The sequence below is a fragment of the Piliocolobus tephrosceles genome, chromosome 12 (assembly GCF_002776525.5).
Source record: "Piliocolobus tephrosceles isolate RC106 chromosome 12, ASM277652v3, whole genome shotgun sequence".
Taxonomy (NCBI): domain Eukaryota; kingdom Metazoa; phylum Chordata; class Mammalia; order Primates; family Cercopithecidae; genus Piliocolobus; species Piliocolobus tephrosceles.
The window spans coordinates 84,237,329-84,263,115 of NC_045445.1; the positions used below are offsets into that span (position 1 = coordinate 84,237,329).

Below are 25,787 nucleotides of genomic sequence, written 5' to 3' on the forward strand. Positions count from 1 at the left end.
ATGACAGTGCAGGATTGAGGACCGAAGTTTCCACTATTCTTCAAATTGGAAGGGACCAAATCTATGAATCACTGTCGCCAACCTCTGTCCCTGTTGTTTATTGTCAAGGGACATAGTAATGTCAGAGTTTCCTTTGAGTTTGAGAATTGTGTGTAAGCCCCAAGAACCTATAGTTCTCAAACCTGAGTTTGAGAATTGTGTGTAAGCCCCAAGAACCTCTGGCTGAAACAGAGGTTGACTGCAGGTCAACTAGAAGAGATGAGAGATACTTTAATGAGCTACTATTTCCTCGGCAATGTTCTCAGTACTTTACATGTATTCTCATTTACTCCTCACAACTCTCAGAAATAGAGATTATAATTTATATTTTACAAACAAGGAAACTGAAGTTCACAGTTCCCCATAGCTATTTAAGAGCAAATACTATAATTGGAGAGCGAGCATCATCAAAACAGAAAACCCAAGAGAAGAAAAAGGAATCATCAGGTTTCATCCCATTCACCCAATAAGTGTAGTCTTGGGGCCACTGTAATGCCAGTACATGTTGTGAAGAAGGAGAACTCCGGCTGGGATCTTCACAGCCTGAGATCTCAAACTCCTGATCTAGGAGTTGAAACTAACCATCATCCCATTTCCTTCTAACTCTATTCACACAGTTACCAGTAAACATCAAGGTATCTGTGAACTGTTTTACTCCTCTCCTGCAGCCAGTAAGACTTTCTTTCCCACATATTCATGCATTTGGAAATGGTGGAGATTTCTTTCAAGTCTGAGAGAAAAGGGGTCCCCAAATTTCCCCAAGGCTATGGGTTGACCATATATTACCTCATTTGGAGTCAGAGTGAGTCCAGCAGAGGCATTTTCCAAAATGTCCTGAGAAGGGCCAGGTACAGTGGCTCACACCCATAATCTCAGCCCTTTGGAAGGCCAAGGCGGGAGTATCACTTGAGGCAAGGAATTCAAGATCAGCCTAGGCAACATGGTGAGACCCCATCTCTACAAAAAACAAAAAACCCACAGTGGTGGTGCAGCTAAAGTGGATAATCACAAACATAGAAGAGTCAGTGTCATTGCCAGAAAAAAAAAAAATAAGTCTGAAATGTAGACAAGGACTAGACAAGGACGAAAATGAAAGCATTGGAAAGCCAGAAAGGTGAGGAATGGGATGATATCAACTATGAGCAAATTGAGGAGTATGGTGCAGAGCTAAGACTGTCAGTGGTGAATATGTGCTAATGTGCCCCTTTTATGTGTTGCATAGGATGTGTTGTTAGAATAGATATGAGAGGGGTTTGTTTGTTTGTTTGTTTGTTTGTTTGTTTTTTGACAGAGTCTCGCTCTGTTCCTCCAGGCTGGAGTGCAGTGATGTGATCATAGCTTACTGCAGCCTCGACATCCTGGGCTCAAGTGATCCTCCTGCTTCAGCCTCCCAAGTAGCTGGGACTACTACAGGCATGGGCACCATGCCGGCTGATTTTCTAATTTTTATTTTTATTGTAAAGACAGGGTCTCACTATGTTGCTCAGGCTGATTTTGAACTCTTGGGCTCAAGCAATCCTTCTGCCTCGGCCTCCCAAAGTGCTGAAATGACAGACTTGAACCCAGTGTTTAAGTAAGCCACTCAGCTCAAATCCCTTCTGGAATGAGATGTAGTATAGAAAATAAGCAAAGTTCACTTAAATACACTCATTCCTCTAGCCTCAGGCTTTTGCTAGGCAAGCTGAGGCTGCAGCTGGATTGGCTCCATGGGAGTTTGCAAGGCTTCTGAGAGGTACTTAAGGGAAGACTTGGGCTCTTATGAGTATCCCTCTGGCCCATAAACCTCCTGCTGGAGTCCATTGGATGGGCCTGGAAGTCCAGAATCTCCTGTAACCATATACTTAGGCTTTCAATTCCTGAGGGTGTGGTGTGTGCAGGGGTCTAGGGGGACTGGGCCTAGTGAGGAATGGTGAAAGATAGGTGGATGTGTGCAGACTGAGGGATGGCAGAAAACAGTGGAATTTATTCAGCCATTCAACAAATGAGTACCTTCTGTGTGGCAGCACTGCTCCAGGTGTTAGCAATATAGTTGTTAACAAGCCAGATGGTATCTCTGCCCTCAGGAGCTTAAATTCCATTGGAGAAGAGGGACAAAACAAGTAGGCAAATTAACAAATACATGAAGTTATATATGGTGAGTTCTGTGAAGAAAAATAAAACAGGACAAGGGGATTGAGATTGATGGCAGGGCAGCTACTTCAGATTTAGTGATTAGAGAAGACTCCTCTGAAAAAGTGGTGTTTGATCAGAGACCCAAATTAAGTGAAGTCCTGGGAACATCTTAGGGAAGATTGTTTCATGCAGAAGAAACACCAAGTACAAAGGCCCTGAGGCAGGAATGAGCTTGGTCCTTTCAAGGAAAACCAGACAAAGCTGACTGACCAAGGTAAGAGACAGGAGAAAGAGTTGGAGAAGTAGGCCGAGGCCAGATTACACAGGGCTTTGTGGGCCATGGGAAAATTTGGATTTTATTTTAAATACAATGTTAAGAAGCCATCACATGAAGGGTTCTAACTAGAAGAGTGACATAGTAAAGTTCAAAAATTTTAGAAGACCATTCTGGCTGATGTGTGAAAAATCCTTATGGGGCTAGGAGTGAAATCAGGGATCCCAGTTAAGAAACTACTGCAGTCTTCCTGGTGAAAGGTGACAGTGGCTTGTACTAGGGAAATAGCAGTGGAGATGGTGAGAGGTAGAGCTGATAGGTGCTGCTGATGCATTGGATCTGGGGTTTGAGGGAAAGAGAAAATTCAAAGATGCCTCTCATCTGAGAAACTGGATAAATAGTGGTATCACTGACCATTGGGATAGGCTGGGGAAGGAGCAGTTTTAAGGTAGGAGAAATAGGGGCTATTTTTTGAAACAGTTTGAGACATCTACTAGATATCCAAATGGAGATGTCATATGTATAGTCAGATATACAAATCTGGAGCTTAGTGGAGGGGGTCAGGGCTAGAGATATAACTTTGGAGTATATAGATGTTATTTAAAGCCATGAGATTGGATGAGCTCATCCAGGAAGTAAATGTAAACAGAAGAGTTCTGAGGACTAAACTCTGGGTCACTCTTAACATTTTGAGTTGAGGAAGAGGAGTTGGAGCAATCAAAGAGACTGAGAAAGAGTGGGCAGTAAGAAGGGAGGGCAACCAGGAGACTGTGGTTTTCCAGAAGCCAAGCCAAAAAAGTGTTCCAAAGGCTGGGCATGGTGGTTCATGCCGGTAATTCCAGCACTTTGGAAGGCCAAGGCGGGAGGATCACCCGAGGTCAGGAGTTCAAGACCAGCCTGGCCAACATGGTGAAACCCCATCTCTACTAAAAATACAAAAATTAGTTGAGCATGGTGTGCACCTGTAGTCCCAGCTACTCAGGAGGCTGAGGCAGGAGAATCTCTTGAACCCAGGAGGCAGAGGTTGCTGTGAGCTGAGATTGCACCACTGCATTCCAGCCTGGGCAACAGAGTGAGGCTGTCTCAAAAAAAAAAAAAAAAAAAAAAAGTGTCTCAAAGAGAACAAAGTCAAATGAACTATGTCAAACGTTTCCAAGTTCATGAGATTTAGCAAGATGGTAGTCTTGGGAACCTTAATAAAAATTTGAGAGGAAAGGGTTGAAAAAAAGAATGAGAGGCCGGGTGCGGTGGCTCACATCTGTAATCCCAGCACTTTGGGAGGCCGAGGCGGGTGGTTCACGAGGTCAGGGGATCAAGACCATCCTGGCTAACATGGTGAAACCCCGTCTCTACTAAAAATTAGCTGGGTGTGGTGGCGGGCACCTATAGTCCCAGCTACTCGGGAGGCTGAGGCAGGAGAATGGCGTGAACCCGGTGGGGGGAGCTTGCAGTGAGCCGAGATGGCGCCACTGTACTCCAGCCTTGGCAACAAAGCGAGACTCCGTCTCAAAAAAAAAAAGAATGAGAAATGAGGAAGTGGAGCCAGAAGGTACAGTCAATTCTTTGCAGAGCTTCACCAAAGAGGTTAACAGAGAATTTGGGAGTAGTTGGCGGTGGGCATGGGGTATAGACAAACATTGCTAAACTGACGGGACTGATCCAGCAGATAAGAAAATGCTTATGATTGCAAGAGAAAGAGGGGTTTCTTTGTTGTTCGTTTGTTTGTTTTTTATGGGAGTAAAGTCCTTGAATTGGCAGGAGGGTGTAAGTGCTGGGGCATAGTCAGTGTATCCTTTGTATCAAGAGGAACAGTGGAGGGGATGAGGATAGATGGTGGTAAAGTGACAGATCTGATTGTGGGAAGATGAGCTACTTCTCTTCTGATTGCTTCTCTTAGGCCTAAGAAGCAAAAGTGAGGTTATTGATACAAGCGGGGAGAAGTAAGGATCGATTAGGAGATGTACTAAGCTAAGCGAAGATAATGAATGGTCCAGGTGATAACGGGAGGCTTGAACTTCCTTCTTGTGGCAACAGATAAGTGGGAGTGTAAGGCATGAGGGGTAACTAGTTCTGAGTCATTTAAATAGAAGGTGGCGGCCGGGCACGGTGGCTCAAGCCTGTAATCCCAGCACTTTGGGAGGCCGAGGCGGGCGGATCACGAGGTCAGGAGATTGAGACCATCCTGGCTAACCCGGTGAAACCCCGTGTCTACTAAAAAATACAAAAAACTAGCCGGGCGAGGTGGCAGGCACCTGTAGTCCCAGCTACTCCGGAGGCTGAGGCAGGAGAATGGCGGGAACCCAGGAGGCGGAGCTTGCAGTGAGCTGAGATCAGGCCACTGCACTCCAGCCCCGGCGACAGAGCGAGACTCCGTCTCAAAATAAATAAATAAATAAATAAATAAATAAATAAATAAATAAATAAATAAATAAATAGAAGGTGGCTCTGGTAACTCTGCCTTCTTCCTGTTTCTCAAACATACCATGCTCATTCATATCTCAGGCCATTTAGCACATGCTGTCCCCTCTCTTGAAGCATTCTTGCCCCATGCGTTGCTACCTCACTGCATTCAGGACTTCATTCAAATGTCAGCATCTCCGAGAAGACTTCCCTGCCCACTCTATCTAAAATAGCAACCCCTCTTCCAGTCATTCTCCATCCCCTTACTCTGCTTTATTTTTAAAACAGCTTTATTAAAGCATAATCAATATACAAAGAATTGCACCAACCTAACATTTCATGTGTACAATTTGATGAGTTTGCACATATGCAAACACCCACAATACCATCACTACAAACAAGGTAATAGACATATCCAACACCTCCCAAAGTTTCCTTGTGTCCCTTTGTGTGTGTGTGTGTGTGTGTGTGTTATATGTGTGTGTATGTATTAAGAATGCTTACCATAAGATCTACCCTAAACAAATTTTGAAGTGCACAATACCATATTGTTAACCATTGGTACTAGGTTGTACAGCAGATCTCTAAAACTTATTCATCTTTCATAACTGAAACTTCATGCTCATTGAACAGCAACTCCCGTATTACCCCCTCACCCCAAACCCTGGCAAGCACCATTCTATTTTCTGCTTCTATGAGTTTGACTATTATGGATACCTCTTATAAGTAGCATCACATGCTGTTTGTCTTTTCGTGACTGGCTTATTTCACTTAGCAAAATGTCCTCCCTTGTGCCCATTGAATGTAATTTATTTAGTGATGTGTTTATTGGATGTATTCCATCACTGGACCATCAGCTACATGAGAGAAGGACTTGGTTTTGTTCACTGTTATATCCCTGGAACCTAGCACAGCATCTGTCACATATTTGCCGACTAACTGAATGATCAATTCTTATTTCAGCCTCCCTCTCTGGACTGGTCTCTCGGTGGTTGTTAGTGGTGAAGTGGATGATGGTGTGAGAGCAGGGAGCCAACTGCCTACTAGGAGCTGGAGAAACCCTTACATCTTCCTGTGGTGGTGCTCAGGCAGCAGTGAGGGTGGCTAACGGTTTCAGAGATCTGGAATGGGGCCAGGAACAGGTCCTCTCATATGCATCAGGGTTGCTTTGGGGAAGGTGAGCAGAACATGGAACAGGAGGAAAACCACATCAGGTTCCATGCCAACAGCAGCTCTCTGCCCTCCATATCTCAGCAATGACTATTTGTTTTTAGAGGTGCATCCTGCAAGGTATCAGGCAGCCTGCAGTTCTCAAAGACACTGACCTGCAAGTACTGGGTGGTACAGGAAAGTAGTAGAAACAGTGTCTTTCATTATTGAAATGGCTAGGGGTTCCCGGTAGAACTGTGTAAGACATCAAACTTGGCCATCAAGGAGCAGAGGGCTCAAGAGTCTTGCTGGCACAGCAGGCAGAATGTCAGGGCTACTATTTGAGGGCCTGGTTCAACACACTTCATGTGTGAACATGTATCAATCAAAATAATGCTAGCTGTTGTAACCGTTTATGTGACGGAGGTAAGCAGTAGATGGGTCAAATGGTAGTTGGAGATCCTGGGAAAGGCACAAAATAGGTGGGGTTTTGATTCAACAGAGCATGGCAGTGCAAGTCAATGAACTGGAGCAGCTCCTGTAGGCATCAGGCAATGGGGCAGCAGGTAATATAACTGAAGTGGACTACATTAGTCAGGACATCTACCTGTTAGCAAATGTGGCATTGTGGCCCTGAGAAGGGAAGGATAACAGTGTATTACAAAGTCTTGGGTAACTGTACCCCAGAGATTTCCCTGGTCTATCCTTGGTTCTGCATTTTTTTTTTTTTTTTTTTTTTTGTCCCTTAGAACACTGGGCCAGATACAGCCCCACCAAAAGCCTCAACAAGCAGATTGATTGTCAGGCTGTCTTCCAGGGTGGCAGTAAGGCCTAGGCACCTGGGTTCATTGTGCCTTTGCTGGGGACCCTCTTAAGGCTGCACTGGCACAGGTGTGCTCCCTGGCAGCCTGAAATGGAGCATATGATTCAAAATATCACCAAATGAATAATTTCCTAAGGTGGGAGGGGCAGTATCTGATTTCCCTTAGTCTTTGGTTGGTACCAGGATTACTCAGATCAAGGGCTCATTCTAAATGAAACAGAATTAGAGAATGAGATAGACAACCACTCCTCCTTGGTTCAGGAGGTTGAGGAGGATAATCATAACATGGCCTTAGAATTTACTTGGTGCATTGCACAGGCCACAGAACATGTATTATCAAAATAACACTAATTGCTATAACAAACAACTACATCTTGGTGGTTTAGCACAATATAAGTTTCTCTCATCAGTCTGTTAGAGAGACTGTGACTCTCCTCCAAGTGACTCAAGGATCCAGCTATTTCCATCTTATGGCTCTGCCATCTTGTGGCTTTAAGGTCACCCTAGTGTTTCAGCAGCACATGAAAGTGTGAAGAATCACACACCCGTTACTCAATCACTTTGGCCCTAAAATGATACACGTCATGTTTACATGTTGTACTGGTAAGAACTGGTCAAATGATCCTGCCTACAGGTGCGAAGGAGCTTGGAAGTGGTAGTTCCTGGCTGGGAAGCCTCTTTCCAGCAACAACTCTACACCACAGAAGGGAAGCCTGAGCCTTTGATCATCATCTAGTGCTCTCTGCAACAGGACAGCCCCAAATATATGTACTGTCCCAGTCCAGCTTGAAATGTTGTCTTTCACTAGTCCTCTTGCATACAAAGCTAAATAACCTACTGAGTTCAGATTCTGTGAGTTCCTGGATGTGTTAGAACTGTACAACTGGATGCAATTGAGCAGGAGTAGGTAGTGATCCCATCCTGCCACTGAATCAAAGTCCTACTTGTTTTCTTTTTCATAAATAATGAGAGTGCCAACACGAAAATTTGAGTGCTAGACGGCCCCACACACAAGTTCAGATTGAGATACCCCCTGAAACTTAAGATTCTGCCTTTGAAATGGTACCTTTCTTTGCAAAGGCTCAAGACTCTAAGGTGAGATTAATGGTGTCGTTGTGGTTACTGTATGGAGCAGCTGCTCTCCATCCCTCTCAGACAATTCTTTCTAGAATGCCTATTTGCCTGGTGAGGCAGACTGGACAGCCACCGATCTGACCTCCAAATTGCCCTAGGTGAAGTACATGACAGGGTTCTTCTGAGTCATGAATGCATGAATGATGGGCAGCACCCATGGCTCTGTATGGTCCCTATCCTGACCTGCAAGGGCAGGCAGGGTTTCACAGAGTCCTTCCAGCAGGAGAATGTTAACCTCATCCATTTAGACTTGCTGTAGTTTGAAGATCACCTAGCTGAGTCTCTTGAAACAAGATTCAGGTTAAAAAGTTGTGAGATGCCATGAAGTCCACCCTTGTCTGTATCAGCATTTGGGTCCCAGCCAGTGATGTACTGGTAAGTGCTTAACAACCAGCTCTCCTGAGAAAAAAAAAGTCTGACCTGTAGCATTTGCTGATTTCCATGGTGCAAATACTCCCACAATGGCTGATTTCAAGCTATCAATGTTGTATTAATGAATGCAGAGTTGAGCAGAGAGGTACAGTAACATACCATTATATGTATATTCAGTAGTTCTACCATACATACAGAATGGACAAAATAACTTCAAGAGTGTAGATAAGACCTGTAATCCCGGCACTTTGGGAGGCCGAGGTGGGCGGGTCACCTGAGGTCATGAGTTTGAGACCAGCCTGGCCAACATGGCGAAACCCCATCTCTACTAAAAATACAAAAATTAGCCAGGTGTGGTGGCACGTGCCTGTAATCCCAGCTACTCGGGAGGCTGAGGCAGGAGAATTGTTTGAACCCAGGAGGCAGAGGCTGCAGCGAGCCGAGATCGTACCAATGCGCTCCAGCCTGGGCAACAGAAAAAGACTTTGTTTAAAAAAAAAAAAAGTGTAGATAAGAATGTAGTAAAATAACTAGGAAGTGATTAGTTTTGAGTATTTGCTATCTATGTTTTAATGTAATGTATTTAATAGTAAGTTCATGTACATTAATTTTTTTGTTTCAGTGCTGCCTGTTTAATTTTAAAAAATAAATATATACTTTTAAACACACACAAAATAGGAAAAAATAGCACATTGAATATCCATATACACACCAGTTAGATTCATTAACATTTTGCCATATATGCTTCATACATTAGTTTTTAATAATGGCTGTGACTAATAATTGGCAAGCAAAATTTCTGAAAATTTCACAATCAGCTCTTCTAAGTCAATACAGACTAGCTCTAGCAACCCCACTAGTCTCACCTTTCTCACCCCAGTACCGTGGTTAATCAATCAGGACAGAGAGAGCAGAGGAAGTGTGAGCATGGAAATGAACAATTTTCTTCTCCCAGTGGACTGAGAAATTTCTCAGCAGTGATAGCAGGGTACCCAACATAAAGCACACAACCTATCCTAGAACAGGCACAATGCTGGTGCATGTGTGTCTAAAAGCAGACTTTAGGGAGACACAGCCCTTCTAACCTTGCAAGCTCATTATTAGCCTTAGAAGCAACTCATGTAAGTCCTGAGTCATGAGATGTACTAGGTGGCTCCCACACACACTAGGAGGAGCTTGAAAACTCCTCCTAGAATTTCCTTGCTTGGTGCCATCATTCTAAAACAAGACCTGTGCTAGTTAATCCACCCTTCCCCTGGAAAAGATAGAAAGTAGATATATGTTGGTGTGCTCTGCCCAGGACAGCAGAAGTTTGGCCATTCCCTCCCTGCTCACACACAGAGAGCTACCGGAAACCACACAGAATCTTTCAAGAAAAGGGTGGCCAGCCTGCCTAGAAAGAAGTCTCATCTATCAAATCTGCCACTGTCTGCAGTCATCTGATGGCTTGCATGGAGCTGAAGGATCCACTTCACTGATGGCTCAGTCATGTGGCTGCTGGCAGGAGACCTCAGCCCCTCACATTGTGGGCCTCTCCATAGGTTACTTGAATGCCATCAGGACATGACAACTAACTTAACCCCAGAGCGGGTGCTCCACTAGAGAGGGAGCACAGAGGAAGCTGCACTATCTTTTTTATGATCTAGTCTCTGAAATGTCACAATCACTTCTGCTTTATTCTATTTGTTAGAAGCGAGTCACTAATGAATATCTTTATCCTATTCATTAGAAACAAGACATTAAAAGCAGCTCAACCTCAAGAGGAGGGGAAATAGGGTCTTCCTTTGAATGGAAGGTGTAGCAAAAAATTTGTGGATAAATTTGACAGCTACTGCAGTTCTCCCTCTTTCCACCAACTATTAATATTCCTCCTACATGCAAAGTACACTCACTCCTCCCAAGGCTCCTAAAAGTCTCATCCCATTACACTATCAGTTTGAAGTCTAGATTTTCATCACTGAGATCAGGTCCAGGTCCAGTTCCAGGTCCAGGTCCGGGTGCACGTAAAGCTCCTCAGATGTAGTTCTTGAAGTAAAGCTTCTGGAGTACAGTTCCTCTCAACCTGAGGACCTGTGAACCAAAAAGAAAGATATCAGCCACAGATACAGCCAATATACAATGGTGGGAATGTGTAGAATAACCTCTACAGATGTTACTATACAAGGAAACGGGAAAACAGGCACAAAAGAGTCGCTGTTCCATAAACAATTCTGAAATATACCTAAGGATAAGTTGCAAGTTCCTTGATTAGGACTCAGTCTGGGAATAATTCTCTGCACCTCTTGGCTCTCCCCGCCGGGCTCTTGGTTCCATCCTCTGGGTCATCTTTCCTTTTCACAAAAAATACTCTGTGTTTCCAGGTGCATGATTTTCTCAGCTTTCTTCCTGCTCGTAGAATTTTGGAGATCCAAAGATCTGTTGTCATTTTGTATTGCCTCTGTCCCTTTCAGTTCAGGCTGGAAGTGTTTCCATAAATATAATTCTCTTTAAAACTTTGTGAGTGTTCTCTGATTCTTATTAAGGTTTTCCCCATTACACCAAAGCTTTCTTTGGTCCAAAAATTTCTTTGTGATAAATCCTTCCTAACATTGGACATCTGCTGTGACTACTGAGGGACAGTGCCCTTAAGCTTCTTCAAAGCTCTGTGGCTTGACTGAACAGCTCTTTGAGGCATGACCTTGGATCTTTCTGAGGCTTTAACAAAGGATTTTACAGTCATACTTCCAGTTTTATTTTTTAGACCATGCTTTCCAGAGAGCACCCTGGATTTTACCTTTGTTTCATGGCTATTTCTTAATTTTGGCCTTGTTTACCCTTGGAGGATCTAGGAATCTCAAAAATCAGCACTTCTTTTTGTTTAACATTTCTTCCTTAAGCATATCTCTGTCCTTTCACATTTTACGATAAGTAACAAGAAGCAACCAGGCAGCGCCTTCAACGTTTTCACTGGAAGTTACTTTAGCTAGGTCATCCAGTTCATTTGGTACATTTTCTACTTTCCAAATAATTTCAGGTGACAGTGGAGCTAAACTTTCTGCCACTACGTAGCGAAGATCCCTCTTCCTTCACTTTCCTATAACATATTCCTTACTCCTATTTAACCCCACACTGGTAGCCTCCTCAAAGCTCAGACTTCTCCAAAAAGTCTGTTCAAGAAATTTCAGCGTTTTATGGATACTCTCTTCAAAGTCCTTCCAGCTTTTGCAAAACTGCCTAATTCCCAAGCCACTCCCACATTTTTAGATCCCTTTTTTTTTCTTTTGAGACGGAGTCTCGCTCTGTCACCAGGTTGGAGTGCAGTGGCTCAATCTTGGCTCATTGCAACCTCTGCCTCCCAGATTCAAGCGATTTTTCTACCTCAGCCTCCCAAGTAGCTGGGACTACAGGCGTGCATCACCATGCCCAGCTAATTTTTGTATTTTTAGTAGAGACGGGGCTTCACTATGTTGGCCAGGATGGTCTCGATCTCTTGATAGCACCCTGCTTCCAGATAGCCAAATCTGTACTAGTTATGTTACTGCATAAAAAGTTACTCCAAAACTCAGTGGCTTAAAACAACATACATTATCTCATAGTTTCTGTCTGTCAGGAATTTCAGAGTAGGGCTTATTTGAAAATGTAGGCTCAGGGTCTGATATGGTTTGTGTCCCCACCCAAATCTCATCTTGAATTGTAATCCCCATGTGTCAAGGAAGGGACCTGGTAGGAGGTGACTGGATCATGGTGGCAATTTCCCCTATACTATTCTCATGATAGTGATTTCTCACAAGATATGATGGTTTTATAAGTGTTTGACAGTTCTTCCTTCCCATGCTCTCTCTCGCCTGCCACCATGTAAGACATGCCTGCTTCCTCTTCTGCCACGATTGTAAGTTACCTGAGACCTCTCAAACCATGTGGAACTGTGAGTCAATTAAACCTCTTTTCTTTATAAATTACCCAGTTTCTGAATCCTCATTTCTCACCCTAAACAAAAACCAACTGAAGACGGATCAAAGACTTGAATCTAAGACCTGAAACCATAAAAAATTCTAGAAGATAACTGATATGGTTTGGCTGTGTCCCCACCCATATCTCATCTTGAATTGTAGTTCCCATGATTCCCACATGTTGTGGGAGGAACCTTGTATTAGGGTTCTCTAGAGGGAAAGAATTAATTGGAGATATATATATATATATATACACACACACATATACATATAGGAATTTATTAAGTATTAACTCACACAATGACAAGGTCCCACAATAGGCTGTCTGCAAGCTGAGGAGCAAGGAGAGCCAGTCCGAGTCCCAAAACTGAAGAACTTCGAGTCCAATGTTTGAGGGCAGGAAGTATCCAGCACACAGGAGACAGATGTAGGTTGGGAGGCTAGGCCAGTCTCACCTTTTCACGTTTTCATGCCTGCTTTATATTGGCTAGAGGCTGATTAGATGGTGTCCACCAGATTAAGGGTGGGTCTGCCTTCCCCAGCCCGCTGACTCAAATGTTAATCTCCTTTGGCAACACCCTCACAGACACACCCAGGATTAGTATTTGGGACCCTTCAATCCAATCAAGTTGACACTCAGTATTAACCATCACAGACCTGGTTGGAGATAATTGAATCATTGGGGCAGTTTACCCCATACTGTTCTCATGGTAGTGAATAAGTCTCACAAGATCTGATGGTTTCATAAGGGGAAACCCCTTTTGCTTGGCTCTCATTCTCTCTTGCCTGCTACCATGTGATATGTGTCTTTCGCTTTTCACCATGATTGTGAGGCCGCCCCAGCCACCTGGAACTGTGAGTTCATTAAAACACTTTTTCTATATAAATTACCCAGTCTGGGGTATGTCTTTATCAGCGGCATGAAAATGGACTAATACAGTAAATTGGTACTGGTAGACTACAGTGCTGCTGTAAAGACACCCAAAACTGTGGAAGAGACTTTTGAACTGGGTAACAGGCAGAGGTTGGAACAGTTCAGAGGGCTCAGAAGACGACAGGAAAATGTGGGAAAGTTTGGAACTTCCTAGGGACTTATTGAATGGCTTTGACCAAAATGCTGTTAATGATATGGACAATGAAATCCAGGCTGAGTTGGTCTCAGATGGAGATAAGGAACTTGTTGGGAACTGGAGTAAATATGACTCTTGTTATGTTTTAGCAAAGAGACTGGTGGCATTTTGCCCCTGCCCTAGAGATTTGTGGAACTTTGAACTTGAGAAAAATGATTTAGGATATCTGGCAGAAGAAATTTCTAAGCAGCAAACCATTCAAGAAGTGACTTGAGTGCTGTTAAAGACAATCAGTTTTATAAGGGAAGCAGAGCATAAAGTTTGGAAAATTTGCAGCATGACAATGCAATAGAAAAGAAAATCCCACTTTCTGAGGAGAAATTCAATCTGGCTGCAGAAATTTGCATCAGTAACAAGGAGCCAAATGTTAATAACCAAGACAATGGGGAAAATGTCTCCAGAGGATGTCAGAGGTCTTCACAGCAGCCCCTCCCATCACAGGCCTGGAGGCCTAGGAGGAAAATATGGTTTTGTGAGCTGGGCCCAGGGGCAGAATGATATGGTTTGGCTGTGTTGCCACCATATCTCAACTTGAATTGTAGCTCCCATAATTCCCACATATTGTGGGAGGGGCCCAGTGGGAGATAATTGAATACTGTTCTTGTGCTAGTGAATAAGTCTCATGAGATCTGATGGTTTTATAAGGGGAAACCCCTTTCACTTGTTTCTCATTCTCTCTTGCCTGCTGCCATGTAAGACATGCCTTGGCTTCTCCTTTGCCTTCCACCATAATTGTGAAGCCTTCCCAGCTATGTGGAAATGTGAGTCCATTAAACCTCTTTCCTTTAGAAATTACCCAGTCTTAAGTATATCTTTATTAGCAGTGTGAGAACAGACTAATACAATAACATTGGGAAAACCCTTCTAGACATAGGCCTAGACAAGACTTCATGACCAAGAACTCAAAAGCAAATGCAACAAAAACAAAGATAAATAGATGGGACTTAATTAAAATAAAAAGCTTCTGCACAGCAAAAGAAATAATTAGCAGAGTAAACAGACAACCCACAAAATGGGAGAAAATCTTCACAATCTAAACATACAACAAAGGACTAATATCCAGAATCTACAAGTAAGTCAAACAAACCAGCAAGAACAAAACAAAAAATTCCATCAAAAAGTGGGCTAAGGATATGAACAGGCAATTCTCAAAAGAAGATATACAAATGGCCAAAAAACATGAAAAAATGCTCAACATCACTAAATATCAGGGAAATGCAAATCAAAACCACAATGCAATACCACCTCACTCCTGCAATAATGGCCATAATCAAAAAATAATAAAATAATAGATATTGGCATGGATGTGGTGAAAAGGGAACACTTTTACACTGCTGGTGGGAATGTAAACTAGTACAAACACTATAAAAAACAGTGTGGAGATTCTTAAAGAACTAAAAGTAGATCTATGTATGATTTGATCCAGCAATCCCACTACTGGGTATCTACCCAGAGGAAAAGAAATCATCATATGAAAAAGATACCTGCACATGCATGATTATAGCATCACTATTCACAGTTGCAGAAATATAGAACCAGCCCGAATGCCCATCAATCAACAAGTGGATAAAGAAAATGTGATATACACACACACACACACACACACACATACACACACACCATGGAATACTAGCATACTACTCAACCATAAAAAGGAACAAAATAATGGCATTTGCAGCAATCTGGATGAAATTGGAGACCAATATTCAAAGTGAAGTAACTCAGGAATGGAAAACCAAACATCATATGTTCTCACTTATAGGAAGAGCTAAGCTGTGATGACACAAAGGCATAAGAATGATTCAATGGACTTTGGGGATTCGGGGGAAAAGGGTGAGGGAGATGAGGCAGAAAAGACTATATATTGAGTATAGTGTACTCTGCTCAAGTGATGAGTGCTCCAAAATTTCAGAAATCACCACCAAAAAATGTACTCATGTAACCAAATACCACCTGTTCCCCAAAAACCTATTGAAAATAAAAAAAAAAATGGGGAAGAAAATATAACTGTTTATATTTAATTTTATACGGAATGTTGTAAAAATAATATTTTTGTTTATGTTTAATATATGTGAACATATATAATGGATTAAAAATAGATATCAAGAGTGAGTGTTCAAAGTATTTTAGTCATCAAAAAAGTTTGCATGCTATTGTAGTGTGTCAATGAAAAGAGTCAAACTCTAAAATATTTGAAGAGATTTATTCTGCGCCAAATATGAGCTACAATGGCTTGTGATACAGCTCTCAGGAGGTCCTGAGAACATGTGCCCAAGGTGGTTGGGGTGCAGCTTGGTTTCATACATTTTAGGGAGGCATGAGACACCAATCAAATACATTTAAGAAATACATTGGTTTGGGCCAGATGCGGTGGCTCATGCCTGTAATCCAAGCACTTTGGGAGGCCGAGGCGGGTGGATCACCTGAGGAAAGGAGTTTGAGACCAACCTGGCCAACATGGTGAAACCCCGTCTCTAGTAAAAATATAAAAATTAGCCAGGTGAGATGGAGGGTGCCTGTAATCCCAGCTACTTAGGAGACTGAGGCAGGATAATCACTTGAACCCAGGAGGCGGAGGTTGCAGTGAGCCGAGATCACACCACTGGACTCCAACCTGTGTGACAGAGGGAGACTCTGTCTCCAAAAACACAAAGAAAAGAAAGGTGTGGTTCAGAAAGGTGGAACAACTCAAAGCAGGGGCTTCTAGGCTATAGGTAAATTTAAACGTTTTCAGATTGACAATTGGTTGAGTTTGTCTAAAGACCTGGGATCAATAGAAAGGAAATGTTCTGGCTAAGATAAAAGATTGTGGAGACCAAGGTTCTTTTGTGGTCTTATAGTGGCTGCCCATAGAGACAGTAGATGACAAATGTTTCCTATTTGGACCTTTAAAAGGCACTGGCCTCTTACTTAATCTCTTCAGGATTGGGAGGGGCTGGAAAAAAAAGATCTAGCTATGTTCATAGAGATTCTTTACAAATGCACATTTTCCCCCACAAAGGACCATTTCAAAATATGGCAAAGTAGAATATTTTGACTTCCTTCTTTGTCATGTAATGTTATGCCAGAGTCATATTGGAAAGTAAGTCATGATATATAGGGTTAAATAAAACCCATCAGATGAGAATTTATGATTTCTAGGGCATGACTCCTATATTTGTAGATAGGAATTTGGGCAAGATAAAAAATCAGACCTCAGTCCTCAAGTGGATGGCCTTGCATGACATAGTAAAGAACCTGGACTTCATCAAAGGCTATGAGGAACCTAAGGACATAAAGAATGTTAACCAAAAGATCTGATTTGCATTTTAGCTATATTATCCTGATAGCTGTTAGCGTGAATTTGAGAAAAATAAAACTACAGGAAGGGCGACCATTTAGGAGGCTGTTACAATCATTCAAAACACAGATGGTGAGAGCCTGGATGAAACTGTAGTGGTATATGTAGATTTAAAAAGATAAAATAATTAAAACATGAAAAAAACAAATTACCCAGTCTTGGGCAGTTCTTTATAGCATTGTGAGGATGGACTAATACAGGAAAATTGGTACCACAGAGAGTGGGGTATTGCTATCAAGATAACTTGAAAATGTGGAAGTGACTTTGGAACTGGGTAAGGGCAGAGGTTGTAACAGTTTGGAGGGCTCAGAAGAAGACAGAAAGACGCTAGGAAGTTTGGAACTTCCTAGAGACTTGTTGGATGCTTTGACCAAAATGCTGATAGTGATGTGGACAATGAAGTCCAGGCTGAGGTGGTCTCAGATGGAGATGAGGAACTTAATAGGAACTGGAGCAAAAGTCACTGTTTCTATGCTTTAGCAGAGACTGGTGGCATTTTGTCCCTGCCCTAGAGATCTGTGGAACTTTGAACTTGAGAGAGATGATCTGAAATTGGAACTTATGTTTAAAAGGGAAGCAGAGCAAAAACATTTGGAAAATTTGCAGCCTGACAATGCAATAGAAAAGAAAAACCTGGAGGGCATTGCAAGATGGCCAAATAGGAACAGCTCCGGTCTGCAGCTCCCAGAGTGATCGAAGCAGAAAATGGGTGATTTCTGCATTTCCAACTGAGGTACCTGGTTCATCTCATTAGGACTGGTTGGACAGTGGGTGCAGCACACAGAGGGTGAGATGAAGCAGGGTGGGGTATTGCCTCACCCGGGAAGTGCAAGGGGTCAGGGGATTTCCCTTTCCTAGCTAAAGGAAGCCATGACAGACTACCTAGAAAAACAGGACACTCCTGCCCAAATATTGTGCTTTTCCTAAGGTCTTAGCAACCCGCAGACAAGGAAGTTCTCTCCTGTGCCTGGTTCAGCAGGTCCCACGTCCATGGAGCCTTGCTCACTGTTAGTGCAGCAGTCTGAGATTGAACTGTGAGGTGGCAGCCTGGCTGGGAGAGGGACATCTGCAATTGTTGAGGCTTGAGTAGGTAAACAAAGTGGCCGGGAAGCTCAAACTGTGCAGAGCCCATGCAGCTCAACAAGGTCCACTGCCTCTAGACTCCAGCTCTGTGGGCAGAGCATAGCTGAATAAAAGGGAGCAGACAACTTCTGCAGACTTAAACGGCCCTGTCTGACAGCTCTGAAAAGAGCAGTGGTTCTCCCAGCATGGCATTTGAGCTCTGCGAATGGACAGACTGCCTCCTCAAGTGGGTCCCTGACCCCTGTGTAGCCTAACTGGAAGACACCTACCAGTAGGGGCCGACAGACACCTCATATAGGTGGCTGCCCCTCTGGGATGAAGCTTCAAGAGGAAGGATCAGGCAGCAACATTTGCTGTTCTGCAGCCTCCGCTGGTGATACCCAGGCAAAGAGTGTCTGGAGTGGGCCTGCAGCAAACTCCAACAGACCTGCAGCTGAGGGACCTGACTGTTAGAAGGAAAACTAACAAACAGAAAGGAATAGAATCAACATCAACAAAAAGGTCATCTACACCAAAACCCCATCTGTAGGTCACCAACATCAAAGAACAAAGGATGATAAAACCACAAAGATGGGGAGAAACCAGAGCAGAAAAGCTGAAAATTCTAAAAATCAGAGCGCCTCTTCTCCTCCAAAGGATTGCAGCTCCTCACCAGCAATGGAACAAAGCTGGATGGAGAATGACTTTGATGAGCTGACAGATGTAGGCTTCAGAAGGTCGGTAATAACAAACTTCTCTGAGCTAAAGGAGGATGTTTGAACCCATCGCAAGGAAGCTAAAAACCTTGAAAACAGATTAGATGAATGGCTAACTACAGTAAACAGTGTAGAGAAGACCTTAAATGACTTGATGGAGTTGAAAACCATGGCATGAGAACTTCGTGACGCATGCACAAGCTTCAGTAGCCAATTCGATCAAGGGGAAGAAAAGGTATCAGTGATGGAAGATCACATTAATGAAATAAAGTGAGAAGACAAGGTTAGAGAAAAAAGAGTAAAAAGAAACAAACGAAGCCTCCAAGAAATATGGAACTATGTGAAAAGACCAAATTCACATTTGATTGGTGTACCTGAAAGTGATGAGGAGAATGTAACCAAGTTGGAAAACACTCTTCAGGACATTATCCAGGAGAACTTCCCCAACCTAGCAAGGCAGGCCAAAATTCAAATTCAGGAAACACAGAGAACACCACAAAGAGAGTCCTCGAGAAGAGCAACCTCAAGACACATAATTGTCACATTCACCAAGGTTGAAATGAAGGAAAAAGTGTTAAGGGCAATCAGAGAGAAAGGTCAGGTTACCCACAAAGGGAAACCCATCAGACTAACAGCGGATCTCTTGGCAGAAACCCTACAAGCCAGAAAAGAGTGGGGGCCAATATTGGACATTTTTAAACAAAAGAATTTTCAACCCAGAATTTCATATCCAGCCAAACAAAGCTTCATAAGTGAAGGAGAAATAAAATCCTTTACAGACAAGCAAATGCTAAGAGATCTTGTCACCACCAGGCCTGCCTTACAAGAGCTCCTGAAGGAAGCACTAAACATGGAAAGGAACAACTGGTACCAGCCACAGTAAAAACATGTGAAATTGTAAAGACCATCAATGCTATGAAGAAACTGCATCAATTAATGGGCAAAATAACCAGCTAGTATCATAATAACAAGATCAAATTCACACATAAAAATATTAACCTTAAATGTAAATGGACTAAATGCCCCAATTAAAAGACACAGACTGGCAAATTGGATAAAGAATCAAGACCCATCAGTGTGCTGTATTCAGGAGACCCAACTTATGTGCAAAGACATACATAGGCTCCAAATAAAGGGATGGAGGAAGATCTACCAAGCAGATGGAAAGCAAAAAAAAAAAAAAAAAAACAAAAAGCAAGGGTTCCAATCCTAGTCTCTGATAAAACAGAGTTTAAACCAACAAAGATCAAAACAGACAAAGAAGGCCATTACATAATGATAAAGGGATCAATTCAACCGGAAGAGCTAACTATTGTAAATATATATGCACCCAATACAGGAGCAACCAGATTCATAAAGCAACTCCTTAGAGACCTACAAAGAGACAGACTCCCATACAATAAGAGACTTTAACACCCCACTGTCAATATTAGACAGATGAATGAGACAGAAGGTTAACAACGATATCCAGGACTCAAACTAAGCTCTGCAACAAGCAGACCTAATAGACATATACAGAATTCTCCACCCCAAATCAACAGAATATGCGTTCTTCTCAGCAACACATTGCACTTATTCTAAAATTGACCACATAATTGTAAGTAAAGCACTCCTCAGCAAATGTAAAAGGAGAGAAATCACAACAAACTGTCTTTCAGACCATAGTGCAATCAAATTAGAACTCAGGATTTAAAAACTCACTCAAAACTCCACAAATACATGGAAACTGAACAACTTGCTCCTGAATGACTACTGGGTGAATAACGAAATGAAGGCAGAAATAAAGATGTTCTTTGAAACCAAAGAGAACAAAGACACAATGTACCAGAATCTCTGGGACACATGTAAAGCAGTGTGTAGAGGGAAATTTATAGCACTAAATGCCCACAAGAGAAAGCAGGAAAGATCTAAAACTGACACCATAACATCACAATTAAAAGAACTAGAGAAGCAAGAACAAAGAAATTCAAAAGCTAGCAGAAGGCAAGAAATAACCAAGATCAGAGCAGAACTCAAAGAGATAGAGACACAAAAAAACTCTTCAAAAAAATCAATGAATCCAGGGGCTGGTTTTTTGAAAAGATCAACAGAATTGATAGACTGATAGCAAGACTAATAAAGAAGAAAAGAGAGAATTATCAAATAGATGCAACAAAAAATAATAAAGGGGATATCACCATCGATCCCACAGAAATACAAACTACCATCAGTCAATACTATAAACACTTCTATGCAAATAAACTAGAAAATCTAGAAGAAATGGATAAATTCCAGGACACATACACCCTCTCAAGACTAAACCAGGAAGAAGTTGAATCTCTGAATAGACCAATAACAGGCTCTGAAATTGAGGCAATAATTAATAGCCTACTAACCAAAAAAAGTCCAGGACCAGACAGATTCACAGCTGAATTCTACTAGAGATACAAAGAGGAGTTGGTACCATTCCTTCTGAAACTATTCCAATCATTAGAAAAAGATGGAATCCTCCCTAACTCATTTTATGAGGCCAACATCATCCTGATTCCAAAGCCTGGCAGAGACACAACAAAAAAAGAGAATTTTAGACCAATATCCCTGATGAACATCGATGCGAAAATCCTCAATAAAATGCTGGCAAACTGAATGCAGCAGCACATCAAAAAGCTTATCCACCACGATCAAGTTGGCTTCATCCCTGGGATTCAACATATGCAAGGTTGGTTCAACATACGCAAATCAATAAACGTAATCCATCACATAAACAGAACCAATGACAAAAACCACATGATTATCTCAATAGATGCAGAAAAGGCCTCCAACAAAATTCAACGGCCCTTCATGTTAAAACTCTCAATAAACTAGATATTGATTGAATGTATCTCAAAATAACAAGAGCTATTTATGACAAACCCACAACCAATATCATACTGAATGGGCAAGAGCTGGAAGCATTCCCTTTGAAAACTGGTACAAGACAGGGATGCCCTCTCTCACCACTCCTATTCAACATAGTGTTGGAAGTTCTGGCCAGGGCGATCAGGCAAGAGAAAGAAATAAAGGGTATTCGATTAGGAAAAGTGGAAGTCAAATTGTCCCTATTTGCAGATGACATGATTGTATATTTAGAAAACCCCATTGTCTCAGTCCACAATCTCCTTAAGCTGATAAGCAACTTCAGCAAAGTCTCAGGATACAAAATCAATGTGAAAAATCACAAGCATTCCTATACACCATTAACAGACAAATGGAGAGCCAAATTGTGAGTGAACTCCCATTCACAATTGCTACAAAGAGAAAAAAATACCTAGGAATTCAATTACAAGGGATGTGAAGAACCTCTTGAAGGAGAACTACAAACCAATGCTCAACGAAATAAAACAGGACACAAAGAAATGGAAGAATATTCCATGCTCATGGATGGGAAGAATGAATATCTTGAAAATGGCCATACTGCCCAAAGTAATTTATAGATTTAATGCAATCCCCATCTAGCTACCAATGACTTTTTTCACAGAACTGGGGAAAACTACTTTAAAGTTCATATGGAACCAAAAAAGAGCCCACATTGCCAAGACAATCCTACACCAAAAGAACAAAGCTGGAGGCATCATGTTACCTGACTTCAAACTATCCTACAAGGCTACAGTAATCAAAACAGCATGGTACTGGTGCCAACACAGATATATAGACCAATGGAACAGAACAGAGGCCTAACAAATAACACCACACATCTACAACCATCTGATTTTTGACAAACCTGACAAAAACAAGAAATGGGGAAAGGATTCCCTATTTAATAAATGGTGCTGGGAAAACTGGCTAGTCATATGTAGAAAACTGAAACTGGATCCCTTCCTTACACCTTATACGAAAATTAATTCAAGATGGATCAAAGACTTAAATGTTAGATCTGAAACCATGAAAACCCTAGAAGAAAACCTAGGCAATACCACTCAGGACATAGGCATGGGCAAGGACTTCATGACTAAAACACCAAAGCAATGGCAACAAAAGTGAAAATTGACAAATGGGATCTAATTAAACTAAGGAGCTTCTGCATGGCAAAAGAAACTACCATCAGAGTGAAGAGGCAACCTACAGAATGGGAGAAAACTTTTACAATCTACTCATCTGACAAAGGGCTAATATGTAGAATCTACAAATAACTCAGATTTACAAGAAAGAAACCAAACAACCCCATCAAAAGGTAGGCAAAGGATATGACCAGATACTTCTCAAAAGAAGACATCTATGTAGCCAACAGACACATGAAAAAATGCTAATCATCACTGGTCATCAGAGAAATGCAAATCAAAACCACAATGAGATAAATGAGATACCATCTCATGCCAGTTACAATGGCAATCATTAAAAATTCAGGAAACAACAGATGTTGGAGGGGATGTGGAGAAATAGAAACGCTTTTACACTGTTGGCGGTAGTGTAAATTAGTTCAACCATTGTGGAAGGCAGTGTGGTGATTCCTCAAGGACTAGAACTGGAAATACCATTTGACCCAGCTATCCCATTACTGGGTATATACCTAAAGGATTATAAATCATACTACTATGAAGACACATGCACACGTAGGTTTATTGCGGCACTATTCACAATAGCAAAGACTTGGAACCAACCGAAGTGTCCATCAATGATAGAATGGATTAAGAAAATGTGGCACATATATACCATGGAATACTATGCAGCCATAAAAAAGGATGAGTTCATGTCTTTTGCAGGGACATGGATGAAGCTGGAAACCGTCATTCTCAGCAAACTATCACAAGGACAGAAAACCAAACACTGCATGTTCTCACTCATAGGTGGGAACTGAACAATGAGATCACTTGGACACAGGGTGGGGAATATCACACACCAGGGTCTGTCATGGGGTGGGGGACTGGGGGAGAGATCGCATTAGGAGAAATACCTAATGTAAATGATGAGTTGATGGGTGCAGCACACTAACATGGCACATGTATACCTATGTATCAAACCTGCACATTGTGCACATGTACCCTAGAACTTAAAGTATAATAATAAAAAAAAGAAAACCCATTTTCTGAGGATAATTCAAGCTGGCTGCAGAAATGTGCATAAACAACAAGAAGCTGAATGTTAATGGCCAAGACATTGGGAAAAATGTCTTCAGGGCATGTCAGAGACCTTCATGGCAGCCTCTCCCATCACAGGCCCAGAAGCTTAGGAGGGATAAATGGTTCTGTGGGCCAGGCCCAGAGACCCACTGCTGTGTGGAGCCTCAGGACTTGGTGTCCTGCATCTTAGTCACTCCAGCTCTAGCCATGGCTAAAAGAGGCCAAGGTACAGGTTGGGCCATTGCTTCAGAGGGTGTAAGCCCCAACTCTTGGTGGCTTCCATGTGGTGTTGGGCCTGTGGATACACAGAAGTCAAGAATTGAGGTTTGGCAACATCCACCTTGATTTCAGAGGATGTGTGGAAATGCCTGGATGTCCACACAGAAGTCTGCAGCATGAGGACCCTCTGCCAGCTCAGTGCTGAAGGGAAATGTGGGGTTGGAGCCCCGACACACAGTCCCCACTGGGGCACTGCCTAGTGGAGCTGTGAGAAGAGGGCCACCATCCTCCAGACCCCAGAATGGCAGATCCACCAACAGCTTGCATGATGCACCTGAAAAAGCCACAGGTATTCAATGTCAGCCCATGAAGGAGCTGTCCAAGGCCATGGGAGCCCACGTCTTGCATCAGCGTGCCCCAAATGTGAGACATGGAGTCAAATTAGATTAATTTTGGAGCTTTAAGATTTAATGACTGCTGGCCAGCACGGTGGCTCATGCCTGTAATCCCAGAACTTTGGGAGACTCAGGTAGGCAGATCCCTTGAGGTCAGGAGTTCGAGACCAGCCTGGCCAATATGGTGAAACCCTGTCTCTACAAAAAATACAATAATTAGCCAGGCTTGGTGGTGTGCACCTATAATCCCAGCTACTTGGAAGGCTGAGCTAGAGAATCACTTGAACCTGGGAGGCAGAGGTTGCAGTGAGCTGAGATCATGCCACTGTACTCCATAGTGGGCAACAGAGTGAGACTCAGTCTTCCAACAACAACAATGAAAAAAGATTAATGACTGCCCTTCTGGATTTTGGACTTGCACAGGGCCTGTAGCCCCTTTGTTTTGGCTCATTTCTCCTATTTGGAATGGGAGCATTTATCCAATGCCCGTAACCCCATTGTATCTTGGAAGTGACTAACTTGCTTTTTATTTTACAGGCTCCTAGGCAGAAGGAACTTGCCTTGTCTCATGAGACTTTGGACTTGGACTTTTGGGTTAACGTTGGAATGAGTTAAGACTTTGGGGGAACTGTTGGAAAGGCATGACTGGTTTTGAAATGTAAAAAGAACGTGATATTTGGGAGGGGCCAGAGCAGAATGATATGGTTTGGCTCTGTTTCCCCACCCAAATCTCATCTCAAACTGTAATCCCCATAATCCTCACGTGTCAAGGGAGGGAACTGGTGGAAGGCAATTTAATTGTAAGGGTGCTTTCTGCCTTGCTGTTCTCATAATAGTGAGTGAGTTCTCACAAGATCCGATGGTTTGACAGTTTCTCCTTCACATCCTCTCTCTTGCCTGCCATGTAAGACATTCCTGCTTCCCCTTCTGCCATGATTGAAAGTTTCCTGAGGCCTCCCTAGCCATGTAGGAATTGTGAGTCAATTAAACCTCTTTTCTTTATAAATTACCCAGCTGTGTGTGAATGGATTAATACAGGGTCTGTCATATGGTTGCATTGATATAAGCAAGTCTAGGCCAGGTGTGGTGGCTCACACCTGTAATTTCAGCACTTTGGGAGGCCAAGGTGGGTGGATCACTTGAGGCCAGGAGCTCAAGATGAGCCTGGCCAACATGGTGAAACTCCATCTCTACTAAAAATACAAAATTAGCTGGAAGTGGTAGTGCATAGCTGTGGTCCCAGCTACTCAGGAGGATGAAGTGGGAGGACCTCTTGAACCTGGGAGGTGGAGTCTGTGGTAACCTGAAATCATGCCACTGCACTCTAACCTGGGTGACAGAGCAAGACTCTGTCTCAAAAAAAAAAAAAAAAAAAAAAAAGATATAAGCAAGTCTACTATCATCTGAAGGCTTGAATGATGATAGAGGATTTTCTTCCAGGATGGCTCAGTCACATGACTGTTGGCTGGAGGCCTCAGTTCCTCACCACACAGGCCTCTCCTTAGGTGTCTGCATGACATGGCAGCTAACTTCTTCCAGAGTTACTGATCCATAAGAGAAAGCTCAGAAGAAGCCACACTGCCTTTTCTGACCTAGTCTCTGAAATCTCTGAAATTGC

General features: G+C 42.6%; 1 protein-coding gene across 1 annotated transcript in view; it reads right to left on the bottom strand.

The window, feature by feature from the left end:
• Nucleotides 1-8,924: 8,924 nt before the first annotated feature.
• Nucleotides 8,925-25,787, bottom strand: part of YIPF6 (Yip1 domain family member 6) — an 82,998-nt gene continuing 66,135 nt past the window's right edge. The window contains exon 7 of the mRNA XM_023198432.1: nucleotides 8,925-10,373. Within this exon, the coding sequence (XP_023054200.1) occupies nucleotides 10,267-10,373 (107 nt within the window). The 3' untranslated portion in view covers nucleotides 8,925-10,266. The remainder of the gene's footprint in view (nucleotides 10,374-25,787) is intronic.